We start from the raw sequence: 13,616 nt of genomic DNA on the forward strand, positions 1-13,616 counted from the left end.
GAGACATTCACTGAGCACACTGTCAGTTGGGGCCTTGAGCTTGATGTACTCATATATATATATATATATATATATATATATATATATATATACTCTGACTCTGGGCATGAAGAACTGTTACCGTAATGTTCTGACTATCTGACTTATGTTCTCATTATGATTTTCTGTTTCAAACAAAAACATAAAAAAAGGGGGAAAAAACTCAAACTCTGCCACTGCCGGTTCCAAGCCCAGATAACAAAAGAAAAGGGGTGAGTGAGACTTTATAGTGACCAACCACAAATATGTCACAAAAAAGAGATACAAATATGTAAATAAATATGTTAATAAAAGGAAAGGGGGTTACTAAAATCAGCCAATATGATTTATTCTGTGAGAGTCATGAATGTGCACCCCAAATTAGAAAAGATTTGAATGAAAATTTTTCAAGATCATCTAACTCTAAAACTGAAATTTTGACCTGATGGTGGCGCTACAGCAAATGTCCTAAAAACACCAACACCAATAGGGTTCCAACTCTTGTGGTCATTAATGTTGTCAGTACATTTGAGAAGATTTGAATGAAAACTTTTCAAGATACATTCATTTTAATGTAAATGTTTGGCCTGATGGTGGCGCTATAGAGAACAGGGTTATTTATGTATTCAGCAAATAAACAATGTGCCTGACACTAAAACAACAATTTGATGTAAATCATTTTCTGAAGGCAAATATCCCTGGGGTTAAATTGACCCCAAGGGTGAAATGTGTGAGTAATATTTGAGGATAATACGTGGGTTTTAATCATTAAAACCTGTGGTTTTGCCTCTTTACAAGTTAATGGACGTGGTATGTAAATGTTAGCCAGAATTTATTAGTAATCCCTTACATTAATTACCTCCCATAATCATAACTGATATCACCTCGGTCTTGTTTTGCATATTTGAATCAGAATCAGAAGGACTTTAAGGATCCCACACTTGGGAAATTTGTGCGTTACCATAGCAGTAAACATAAGAGAAGATAGAATAATATAAAAACAATAAAAAAAAAACAAATGTAAAAAAATAAGGCGGTATAGTTTAAAGACTATTTACAAACAGGTCAAAATATGCAAAAGTCATCTCTGAGTTATTGTAGAGTTAAATTGTGTAGAATGAGTTTCTTTATCGGGCACTTTTGGAGCGGAGCTGTCTGAGCCTCCTAGGACCTCTACCATTTGTCCAGAACAGGGTGGAGAGGATGCTCTGGGTTGTCCCTGATAGATAAGATCTTGTTCAGTGGTCTCCTCTCCATCACTGCTTCAAATGTTTCTTGTTTGCTGCCAATGACAGAACCCGCCTTCCTGATCAGCTTGTTCAGTCTTTTGGCGTCACTGACTGCAATGCTGCTTCCCCAGCAGACCACAGAGGTGAACTAGGTGCTGGCTAATACAGACTGGTAGAAGATCTCCACACATTAAAGGGCGATTTTTTTAAACAATTTATTTGTATATTACTGTGACAAATAAGTATTTGATCACTTGATTATCAGATAGATTTCTGACCAGCAAAGACCTGCTGTTCTGCTTTTAAACAGTCCAACTCCACTCTGCTCATGATTCTAAATTAGTGGCACCTGTTTGAGGTCGTTAGCTTGCATAAAGGCACCTGTGCACCCCACAATCAGTCAGAAGTCTAACTACCAACATGGGCAAAACCAAAGAGCTGTCAAAAGACACAAGATACAAATTTGTAGACCTTCACAAAGCTGGAAGTGGCTACGGGGCAATTGCCAAGCAGCTTGGTGATAAAAGAACAACTGTTGGAGCAATTGTCAGAAAATGGAAGAGGCTAATGATGACTGTCAATGTCCCTCGGCCTGGGGCCCCTCGCAAGATCTCGCCTCGTGGGGTATTGATGATGCTAAGGAAGGTGAAGAATCAGCCCAGGACTGCACGGGAGGAGCTGGTCAATGACCTGAAGAGAGCAATACATTAAAGCGTCATGGTTTAAAATCTTGTATTGCACGGAAGATTCCCCTGCTGAAGTCAGCCCATGTCAAGGCCCGTCTGAAGTTTGCCAATGACTATCTTGATGATCCAGTGGAGTCATGGGAGAAAGTCTTGTGGTCAGATGAGACCAAAATAGAACTTTTTGGTCTTAACTCCATTTGGCGTGTTTGGAGGAGGAAGAAGGAGGAGCATCATCCCAAGAACACCATACCTACAGTGAAGCACAGGGGTGGAAGCATCATGCTCTGGGGGTGTTTTTCTGCACAGGGGACAGCATGACTGCACTGTATTAAGGAGAGGATGAACAGGGCTCTGTATTGTGAGATATTGGGCAAAAACCTCCTTACCTCAGTCAGAGCGTTGAAGAGGGGTCGTGGCTGGGTCTTTCAGCATGACAATGACCCGAAGCACACAGCCAAGAAAACCAAGGAGTGGCTCCGTAAGAAGCATATCGAGGTTCTGGAGTGGCCTAGCCAGTCTCCAGACCTAAATCCAATAGAGAATCTTTGGAGGGAGCTGAAACGCCGTGTTGGTCAGCGACAGCCCAGAACCCTGACAGATCTAGAGAAGATCTGTATGGAGGAGTGGGCCAAAATCCCTGCTGTAATTGTTAACAAAAGCTTCTGTACCAAATATTAAAGCTGTTTAACTCAAGTAATCAAATACTTATTTGTCACAGTAATTTACAAATAATTTTTTTTTTTAAATCGTGCAACGTGATTTCTGAATGTTTCTTCAGATTCAGTCTCTCACTGTGGAAATGCACCCATGATGAAAATTTTAGACCCTTCCATGTTTTCTAAGTGGGAGAACTTGCTAAATCACAGGGTGATCAAATACTTATTGACCTCATTGTATATATGGTTGATAAGCTCAGTATGACTGCTGCTGGATGCTCTACACAAAAGATTAAAAAATAAAGAAACTCAAATACAGCCAGGTCTGAATACACACAATGGTTGTTTATATGTTTGTTCTTAACATTTTATAGAACTGTAACAAAAGGGGGAAAACCAGAAAAAGATCTGACGTGAACACAAACTTTAAAGCAATCTAATTACAAGAATGAAGGATGAGGGGCAGGGTTGAAGGGTGCGTCTGAACTGCTGCTGGGATTTTGGAGAAGTTATTCATTGAATTCTTGACTGAAAAATTGAGAAGTTTTAACTTCAATCCAACCAACCAAACTCCAGACACTCGTTTCCTGTAAGGAGGTGGGCCACAGAAGGAGCTCGATTCCTTAAGTTCAGTCACACAATGAATAACAAAATGCATCAGGTGAGACGTAGGGGGGGGGGAACTCAATAAAGAACAAAACAGTCTAGGTTTCATAGTTTGGGTTCTTGCGGAGGATGACAAAGCCCTCGAGGATGGGAGTGACGGGGATGTACTCTTCTGTGGCGAGCTCCGCCCTCTCGCCGTGAGCCAGCAGCACCGGCGTGGTGTGGGTCTGGAAACCTGTGATGGCCTTCGGTTTACCTGCCTGACCCACAACGTCTACCGCCTGCAGACAGAGCAAACGTCACACTCGTCATCCTCACCATGGGTGTCAAACGTTTTCTGGAAAATGTAAAGTTCTGCAGAATTTACCTGTCCGACCCTCACAGACACAGGGAGGGGTCGCAGCTCCTCGTCAAACGTGACCAACATACGTGGCTGCATGGCTGCTACCAGCCCATAAAGAATGTAGTGAGATTTGCCCAGGATTACTGTAATGCACAAAACGAACACCAGGGGGACTCAGTAACAGGACACGTCAAAGTTAAGAGTGTTGAGTTAGCAGAAGGGAGAAAAACTCACTGTTCTTGACATCAAGGAAAGACACGAGCACGGTGAGCAGCCCAGCCACGGCCACCTGACTCATCAGCTGCCGGTCACTGTGGTAAGGACAGAGGGTGAGCGTACCTTTGCCCAGGTGAGTCAGACCCTGTAGACGCAGAGAAAGTCAGAAATCAATCCCACTGCCTTGCTTTTGTGTACGTCTTCTTGATTTTGCCACCTACTTGTGCCAGTCGAACCATGAAGAGGTTGTTGGGATCTTTGGCGTGATACTGGGCCAGCTGCCGCAGCATGGCGGCGAGGCGGGCGTTATTAGTCCCTGAGGAGGAAGCAGAGAAACTGAAAACTCTGAAACGCAACACTGGTTCCATGAAAACAGTCAATGAATGCGACATGCAGACATGTGATTGCATACGGCTGTAATGTCAGCAGTTATAGTGGAGAAAGAAACATGAATCCTAGAAACCAAGCTTCTTCCTCATAAGAGCAGGAGCCTTAATCCAGTGAACTAGGGGCCCCTTCTGCCTTCATCATTGGATTAAAGGGCTCCATCAGAGATCTTTCTAAATATGGTGCATTTTTTCCATAAGGTAGCTAAGCTACAAACAAAAGTGTAAATCCTTTTTTGTTCTTTTCACTTCCCTTCTTTCACGAACATAGAAATGAGAAATGTCTTTCTGAAGCTTTTAGAGCAAACACTGGCCTGGAGTTACGGACACCTGCACAGGTAGCACAGCTTGTGATTACCCCAAAACATCCCACAATGATGTTTTCTGTCAATCTCCCCTCATATTCAAATAAAAATAAATAAATAAAAATGTATCCACTGTTTCATAGCTTTTTCATCTAATGACATTTCTTTTGTTTAAGCCATTAAATGAGAGATCCGTTGAAGAGTTAACACCATGTTTTTGTTAGACAAGTCTAAATATGGTTTCTGTCTTTTAATAAAAAGACATGCCTTCTTCTGGTTTTTCTTTATCTGTCCCTATTTCAAATCATGTGAAAGTACCAGGGGGTTAAAAAATGAAATAAACAAAACTCTGGGTCATTTTCCAAAATATCTTGTTTTTCTATCTGTTGAGCAGATGATAAAAGTTGTAGACATGTTTGCATCGGTCAGTTTGATGGCGGCGGATTGGTGCAGACGGCAGTCTGAAGAAACTCACCACTGCCCACCATGCCCATAGCAAAGATGGAATTGTGGGAAACCTCAGGGTCAGCATCGTGGGAAAACTTGCTCAGCGTGTCCAAGATATTCAGGCGTGGGTTGGACACGGAGATAAGAGCGAGGGCCAGGGGGACTGCTCGCCTCAGGATGGGCTCGCCATAACGCAGCTGAAGAAAGGCACCAGAGTTTAACCATTTGAGAAACAGACAAGGAAAAACTGAATGAGGCACTGGAGGGGCCATCACTGACCAGATGACCAAATGTCCGTAGGGCCATTTCTGAGCCAATCTCCTCCCCCATGGCAATCAGGGCAATCCCGAGAACTGCCACACCCTGAAGCGAGGCGCCAGAAGGAAGAAATTAAGTTAAGACTATTAAAGATATCTTGTGAACCAACTGTAGGAAGAGAACAGTAACATATTCTTTAGAAGCACTAAAAGAAAGTGTCAGGATAATCAGTTGACCTGGTGAGAGCCCATGTCTGCAGCGTTCTCCTTCTTGTCTTTATCCTTCTTATCCTTCTTGTCCTTGTCGTCCTCTTTCTCTTTCTCCTTTGCCTCATAGTGCTCACTACAAATATGAAGAAGCTGCTGCACCTTCAGCACATTACCAGAACCTAAAACAAAAAGAAACTTATTACTACTAACCCTTACTGCAACAAATGAAGGAAAAGGTTGTTCTGCTGTTAGATTTGTACAAACTTCCACAGCTGATTGGTCTACAAACAAGCACAAATCTACAGCCTCCATTGAGAAAAACTGACCTGCGTATGCACAAATGTCCACCAGTGTGTTGGCAAAGCTGCGGAAAGGTTCAGGGACAACCTGGAGAGCTGCGAGAGTCGTCTCGATTGCTTCTCCTTTCCCTGATGAAAAAGGAACCGCAGATAAACTCAACATTTCACTTGGCTGTTAAAACGGCAATCAAAAAACTTTCCCCAAATGCTTTCCATTTATTTATTTATAAGTTATCAAACTTCCCAGCAGTAATTTGCTGTATTCTTTACCCAAACAGAACAATTTTACTGAAACATCTATTAAGAATATAATGATTATTAAAGAAATAGTTTTTTTTCTTGAATTTGATTTAAAAAAAAAAGTTTCTCTCTTTCAAATAGAAGAATTGTTTGTAACGGCGTGATGCTGACCTAGATGGTTGAGCCCTAAACCCAGGGGTAACCAGCGAGCGTAGGTGTCTTTCAGCTCCTGCTCATTCTTCTCCATGATGGTCTGAACGATGGTGGAGGTGACGTCACCGTTACAAGACCCCACCGCAATCATCCCGCACGCCAGCGCCGTCACACCAACCACCTGAGGTTTAGACACCGATGAGTGAAGCGAGGATTATAAAATGAGTGACATCAAACCTAAACGTCCATCCGTACCTCCATGCTGGATTTGGAGTCTCCCATGACAGGAAGCAGCAGCGAGAGGACATCCTCTCTGTTGGAGCCAGCATAGGCCAGACCCAGGCTGGAACCAGAAAACACTCATCACTGCTGATGCTACTTCAGGAAACACTTCAGCTAAACAGCCTTACCCAAAGATGGCTCCTATCCTCATGACATTGCTGTTATGGAGAACATAGTCAGACAGCAGAGCGAGAGCCGGGTCACACTCGTTCCTCACGCCTGAGTTTACGATGCCACAGGCCAAGAGGGCGCCAGACTGAGCACACATACCGAACAGATTACCACAAAACAAAACAACAACTGTCCAACACACAAAACAAGTGTCTGTGTTAAAAAGCTGAGTCCACAAGTAACATCCTTTTAATCCCATCTAGAGATTATTATCACTGAATTATAATGACAGGTTTATTTGAGGCAATAAAAAAGGCTAAACTAAACAGATCACTTGGTGCATTTAAAGGAAAATTGTCTTTTTTGATAGAACAAACAAATTCTGTTGCTTATAAAAAGTAACAGAAAATCTGCTTTCAGAAGAACAGAAAAGGTTGTATCAAAAAGCATAAACAGCAGCAGATATTAAAAAAAAAAAATCTGCCAACCGGCTCATCTGTCTGTCACATCTGCTTTTCATTTCACTCAATTCAACAAAGAGCCGCAGAAAGAAAAACACATCAGTGGCCTCAACGTGAAGTGACACTGTTACATCATGACCCAACAGTGAACCGTAGATCCTAACAGTGACCAATAAAAACTGAGGAACTGAACATTTGTAATGCAGTTCAGAGTTTTTGACTATCGTCTTTCACTGGCACTTCACTGCCAGACACAGCAGCTGTCTGTCACCCTAACCTTCAGTAATCTCTAGGTTCACCAGTGAGTTCACCAATCCCAACACCTGTTTACAATAATGTAGGAATGACACCCCACCCCATTAATATAGTTTACGTTTAACATTTAAAATGAAAGTTTCCAAAAGTTTATAGCTTTAAAACAAACATAAGAGTTCTGACAAATTTTTGAGACATCTTTTAACCTCGCTTTGATCTCCTCTTTATTGTTTGATCTGAAATATTAATGCTTTAATAGAAAAAAAAGTTTGATCTCAACTTTTGTGATTTGTAGTTTTGGACAGGTTCAGATTCTTTGTGGATTTATTGTGTAATATAATAAAAATAGCTGTAAAAAAAAAAAAACTCAGGTCGTACTAAAGATATGTTAATCAAGCACTTCCCCCCCAAAAAAACTGCTTTAAAAGATAAATTATTAAGGGGAAATGTTTAGGTAGAAAAAACCTTCAAAAAGGCCCCAGACTACTTTAGATTAAATGTGGTCAATAAGCTTTTCTGCACCATATCAACAAGACAACAGGAAATGACATTCACACGTAAATGTCTCCATATTTTAGGCATCTGTGAAGCCTCGCACATTCAGAGGCTGAGGAGCTCCATCATACTGCATCTACCTCACCCTGACTTTTTATTCGTCTGCAGAACAAAGGGTGTTAAAAAATCTTTGAGGTTTGTGATTCACTTTAAGCAGGAAAATGAAGTTTAACCCTAAGCCCCTTCTTAAAAAAAACAACAACACTTTAATGGATAAAAGGGCTGATTCAACTGACAACAGATTCTATTAAATAGTTTTTTTTTCTTCTATGTGAACATTCAGAAGTTTTATTCCCTGTGAAGCTCTGTATTTGATCTGTAGTGACGTGTGTGTGTGATTCCCACAGGACAATACCTTTATGTAGTCTTCAGAGGAGTACAGATATTTGTCAATCTGAGTCAGCCCTCCATCCACATCCCACAGAAGAATCATTCCCAGAGAGGCTGCAGCGCTCAACATGCCTGAAAAAACAAAAAAACAATCCAACTATTGTCATTTCCGGGTTGTCCAGCAGAAACCAGGTTCAGATCAAATCTCAGTTTGGATTTTGTACCGTGGTCTTTGTTTTTGTAGAGCCACTTGTTGCCGTCATCCGTTAGTAGCTTATCCTGCCCAAAGGCTGCGTTGACGAAACCGTTCACAAACGATGAGGCCAAGTTCATGCGCGCGGAGTCCACCTGGGAGCCGCTGCCTCCAAACCCTGTGACACGCCGCACACGCGTGATGTAACACACCGCACACATGTGATGTAACAAGGCCAAGCCACAAATTCAGAACAAGAGAGGGGAGTTTAAAGCATCACAGCAAACACAACCATGGGTGTTACGTCCATTTTTAATGGGCCAAAGTATATTTCTCCTTAAGAACTGATTGATTCTTGATCTAATCCTTTGTTCATCATACTAATTCTTAGCCATCAAAATTCCAATAGATGTCACATTCAGACTCACTGTTGTTCTCCAGGTGGGTCTTGTAAATGTCATCTGGGACTTTTGGCTCCATGATGTCCAGCTGAGAAGAAAAGTAACAGATCATGAGGAACAAATATCACCAGAGCCGACAAAATAAGTAAAGACCCTCAAAACGTTAAACATTTCAGAGCAGTTTGTGTCTAAGGAACTACATAGACCAGGTTAAAGCCCCTACTTGGGTCAGTCCTAGCAACAAATTTAAAGCGTCTCAAGGACTCAAATCCTTAAATCAAACCATTGTTCTAGAAAACAGTTTAAAGGTTGTTACAGTGCATTACCCAACTATCATTGCTTATTTATTTTGTTACTTAATTGCAGACTGTTATGCTGCAGCAGAGCTCAGAAAGCTGTTTTAATTAAAAAAGGAAAAACCAAAGGTGTTAAATAAACCACAGACGAACACTGTCATCATTGGTGCATACATGGAGGTTGGCGTCTTTGAGATTAGATAACAGCAAAAACAGATCACTTTTAGTCTTTTAGTTACATTTACAGCTGTCTCGGGTCTTTACAGATCAATAACTGCAGTCATCTATTACTACTAGAAGTAGAGCAATCCTCTCTTTCCTACCTCTCGGGCCAGGGCCAAGAAGTTGCTGTTGAGCTGAACGTTAGACATGATCTCTGTTAAGTCCTCATAGTCCTCTACGTCTTCGTTCAGCTCGAGGAACATGCCATGGCGTCCCAGCATGAAGGCCATCTGTTTCTGGATGACTCTGCAAAGTCAAAAAGAGCCAGGGGTACGTTTTAGAAAGAGCAACATCAACTGTGAGCCGGAAGACAACTGTGCAGTAATCCTCAGGAGCAGCGGAGCTCTACAGAACTTACATGTCTTTGCAGGACGTGAAGATGTTTTCTACCAGCTCCACATCGTTAAGCATCAGAGCCAGACGGAGAGCCTCTGGAAAACGGTTAAACCTTCTGAAGATGTTCAAGGCAGATCTAAGGAGTGCTGAGTTTTCTGGCTCGGGAACGTAACTGACACAGCTGAAGAAAACAAGTCAGAATTCAAATGTTTGTACTTGACTCAAACTTTATCCACACTTTGCTCTAGAAATTACACAAGAATACAACCATTGGTTTATTTGCTCCAAGTATGATTCTGCACAAACCTGGTCAGATAAAGGCAGACTTTGCCATAAGCGTTTTCATCTATGTAATCCTCCAGCATGTCCAGCCTCTCGATTTCCATTAAGAGGTCGCAGGCCTCGTGCTCTGCATTGTGAGCCATGTTGTAGGGCACGATTTCCTTAACAAGTTTCAACAGCGTCTCCTGCTGGGTTTTATCATTCTCCTCCACCTCCTGCCACTCCTTAGCCACCTCTCCAGCAAGATGCCTGAAAGACGCAGAAAACTTTTAGATAGAAGCAAGCAACGACAAAAAAAACCCCAAACACGTTATATTGTAGACTTATAATACGACATTTGGACTGTTACAGTGAGGTAGTCCGACTTCATTCATTTACCTGACATACTCATGACCCCATGATGCCAACTCTTCTTGAGAACCCAGCAGGCGATACTTTAAACACTCTCTCTCACCGCTCATGGTCATGGCAAGCACCGACACCACATCAGCACAAAAATGCTGCAAATGTTGAAAAGAAAAGTTCACTTTAGTGCATGTAAACTCAAGATGGAAGAAAGACATATTTCAGTTCTCAGGCCGGATAGAGGTTTACTTTGTTTTCCCCAGAAGCCATGCTGTCGTAGATTTCTTTAAGCTTGGCATAGTGGGGGCGCAGAAACTTCAAGGGCTTTGGTACTGAGGTCATGGAGGTGGTTGAGGAGCGGATTAGTCTTCGCAGCTCCTCCAGCGCAGGACGATACAAAGCTGTGTTCTTCTCCTGTTCAGGTTCAAACGAGAGTTATCGCGTTCGCAAGAATGATCAGATTGTAACAGACAAAAGAAAGTTGAGCCTGTTCAGAACTTACACTCAGCCTCTCCACCATCATTTCCAGATCTTCCTGTAACTGTTTGTCTTCCTCTGACTAAAAAGAAGAAAAAATAAATCACTAAAAATGATCACAAAAACCCGAAACAGACATGCTGTTCTCCATCACCCACACTGGCTGACAAGCCTTTGTTTTTGCCTCAAGAGTTGGTAAAAGAATATATCTGTACTTCTAGAGGAATAAATGTATTGTGCTGCTGAAAAAAACTCAACTACAAAGATGATTTTGTTTTGATTGGAAACCCTTCAAAAGCAAAGCTGTGTTCTCATTTTAATCAATTTACCAAAATAAAGACATTAAAATGATACCAAATACATTTATAGGATTGTTTTTACTTTGCAATCATATGCGGTGATGTTGAGGAGTCCATATGTTGATACTAAACATTTGGATGTTTCTTAAGCGCCATGACAAAAGAGGATTTTTTTAATAGGAGTGTAACTCATTTTAACAATGATTCGAATTATATCAGAATTTGTGACTGACGATACGATTTAGGTTCATTTTGAACAATCCGATTGGATCCAGTTCACTGAGGTATATTTCATCAAGGACATCTTTTAGCCAAAATCTCAACCCAAGTGACTCAGAGATAAATGTCTGGGTACTGAACGGTGCAGGGGAAGTTTTCAATTGTAAATTAAATGTGTACAATAAGTAAACAAGAATGAATAACAAATCCATTCACATTTTAGTTTCATAAAGTTCAGCCCACGGTTGTTTATCCATTAGCTATTAATACAAACAGAACATTATTAGAACATACTACCACACTGTATGATATGGTATTTTCCAAAATTCATTATAGATCGATTAATTTCATTTAGAATTTTTTTATTAAGTCGTTTCAATTTGACAAACACTTTGCCTCAAACAGATTAATCTGGTTGGATAAATTAGCTAATTGATTAATCGTTACACTCCTGGTTATTATTCACCTTTTGGCACATGCCTTCAGTGGTTGTCATAGCAAATCAGCTATTAATGATTCAAACAGGTGGTCTGACAGATTTTTATTCTGGATGTGCAGGGAGACCCAGACTTAGGCCCCCTTTTGACTACATATTGATATGCACTACCAATTTTTAATTATACTTCATAGTGCAAAAGAGTCTGTGACAGAGAATAAAAACTTGATATTCTTTTGTGGCAAAGCACAAATTAAATTATATAAACGTGATGAGATTTTAAAAAATCCCACAGTGCTAGATCTGTTCATATTTTCTTGATCATCAACTTTAAATGTAACTATTATTTGATTAATCAACTTTAACTCAATATCTGCACTTTTAGTATTATTGAGTGTCATAATTGTTTATGTATGTCCCAATACCAGACAAGTTAAAGAACGGTAAGTTTCACAACTAACACAGAATCTTTTAAGGAAGAAATATCCGCTTGGGTTCGGCGGCACGTTGGTTTTGAGTCTCACTGTGAGGGTAACTGAAGATGCTAGCAATGCTAACTTGGATGACAGTGCAGGCAGCGAACAAAACAACTGGAAGCTAACGTTAGCTTACCGGTTCTTAGCACGAGCCTTGTGTCCCATACTTAGAGATTCATATCAATTCTTGTTATAACCCTTGTGGGCGGAATTTTTTGATTTGTATTTAAAACGTTTACAATAATCACTAAGTTACGAGACTGATGTATGTAAATGCCGCCTACGTCGGCCTGTCTAACCTGCAGTGACTAAGCCAAATAAGAGGCTGACTCCTGTAGAGTTAGCTTAGCTAGCACATCTCTGAGTCTGAATGACAGAAAAAGAAAAACGCACCAATTCTTGCTCCTCTTTCTTTTCTTTATCCTTCCCGGATGACTGTGGTCCCTGATCCTTTTCCTTTTCTTTTTCGTCAGTCTTTTCAGACTGTTTAGTCTCTTTCTTTTTTGCCTCTTCCATGGTTGCGGCTCTGTGAAGGATTGATTAGCTAGCGGATGTGGACTCTCGTTTGACTTCTTCGGTGCTGAAAGAGGATCGTCTTTGACTCTCCAGCGCCCCTCCTGGCGGTTAGCAAGCATGTCTCAAAACCTGTCAATGGGATGACCACAATTGCGAACAGTAGACCTTAATTTTTAGTTTCTTCATGTTTGGAACAATAGAATAAGCATAAAATAATTTTTTTTAATTATTTGACAGTTATAGCAGATGTTTTACACTTATACTGTACATAACACATTAAGGGAATTAAATATTAAATTCATCAAAAGCAATTGGCTTAAAAAGGAGCAGGAGAAGGCATCTGAAAAACATGAGAATTAAGAAAAACAAAGTACATTTTAATTATGTGAAAAGACATAGCATTATTTCAAATCTCATTATTACATATCACAGATCAAATATCAAAACCAAGAGAATCTTGATTTGTTGTTAGAAAAAGTCAATGCATTGTTCCAGAAATGACTACAAATCACACATCAAGTAATCATCAGGAACCATCAGGAAACAAAGTGGAGACTTGCCAGAAAAGGGATTAAGGTAATTATCCCTTGTTTTATCATGTCTATTGGAGTGTTTTAACATATTGTAGATTAGATCCTAGATTATCCCAGAAGTGCTTGTAGAAGTTACCGATACTCGTTATGCCATCCGAGCCAGGAGCTTTATATAACTTAAGCACTTAATTGTTCCTTGATAGAGTCAGAGATCTTTAGCATCAGCTTTTCAATAGGAGGAGGAGTATAGTCTGCTGTAAAAATGAAAGGTTTCCTTTGAAGTTCTCACAGGATCAGTACATTTTTGGTGTTCAATAATCAAGTGCTTTTAATTACATTTTGTTCTCGTCTCTTTCTTTCTAGTTTATAAAAATATGCTGAAATTTCACCCTTCTCTATCCACTTTGCTCTCTTGACCTTGAAAACAAACATTTTGTTCAAAGAAGTGTATAAAAGGATTAGCTATTGTTTATCGTTTGCATTTAACTGTATTTTATTGCAAGTGTACTTTCAGTTTCTTTTTGTTTATTGTATTGATTC

At 40.4% G+C, this 13,616-nt stretch overlaps 1 protein-coding gene across 1 annotated transcript; it reads right to left on the bottom strand.

Annotated features, from left to right (window-relative positions):
• Window positions 1-2,928: 2,928 nt before the first annotated feature.
• psmd2 (proteasome 26S subunit ubiquitin receptor, non-ATPase 2) lies at window positions 2,929-12,682 on the bottom strand. Its single transcript, XM_004075470.5, has 21 exons — window positions 12,421-12,682; window positions 10,623-10,679; window positions 10,370-10,534; window positions 10,154-10,275; window positions 9,800-10,024; window positions 9,516-9,674; window positions 9,259-9,403; window positions 8,667-8,727; window positions 8,270-8,416; window positions 8,071-8,177; window positions 6,462-6,589; window positions 6,307-6,394; window positions 6,070-6,232; window positions 5,686-5,787; window positions 5,387-5,538; window positions 5,172-5,255; window positions 4,921-5,089; window positions 3,976-4,070; window positions 3,773-3,899; window positions 3,563-3,681; window positions 2,929-3,476 (listed from the first exon to the last, which is right to left on the bottom strand). Exons 1-21 carry the CDS (start codon window positions 12,541-12,543, stop codon window positions 3,294-3,296), a joined length of 2,721 nt encoding a protein of 906 aa, XP_004075518.1. The 5' UTR covers window positions 12,544-12,682; the 3' UTR covers window positions 2,929-3,293.
• Between the last annotated feature and the right edge of the window lie 934 nt (window positions 12,683-13,616).

This window comes from Oryzias latipes, chromosome 13, assembly GCF_053564925.1.
Source record: "Oryzias latipes strain Hd-rR chromosome 13, Olatipes_Hd-rR_3.1".
Lineage (NCBI taxonomy): Eukaryota > Metazoa > Chordata > Actinopteri > Beloniformes > Adrianichthyidae > Oryzias > Oryzias latipes.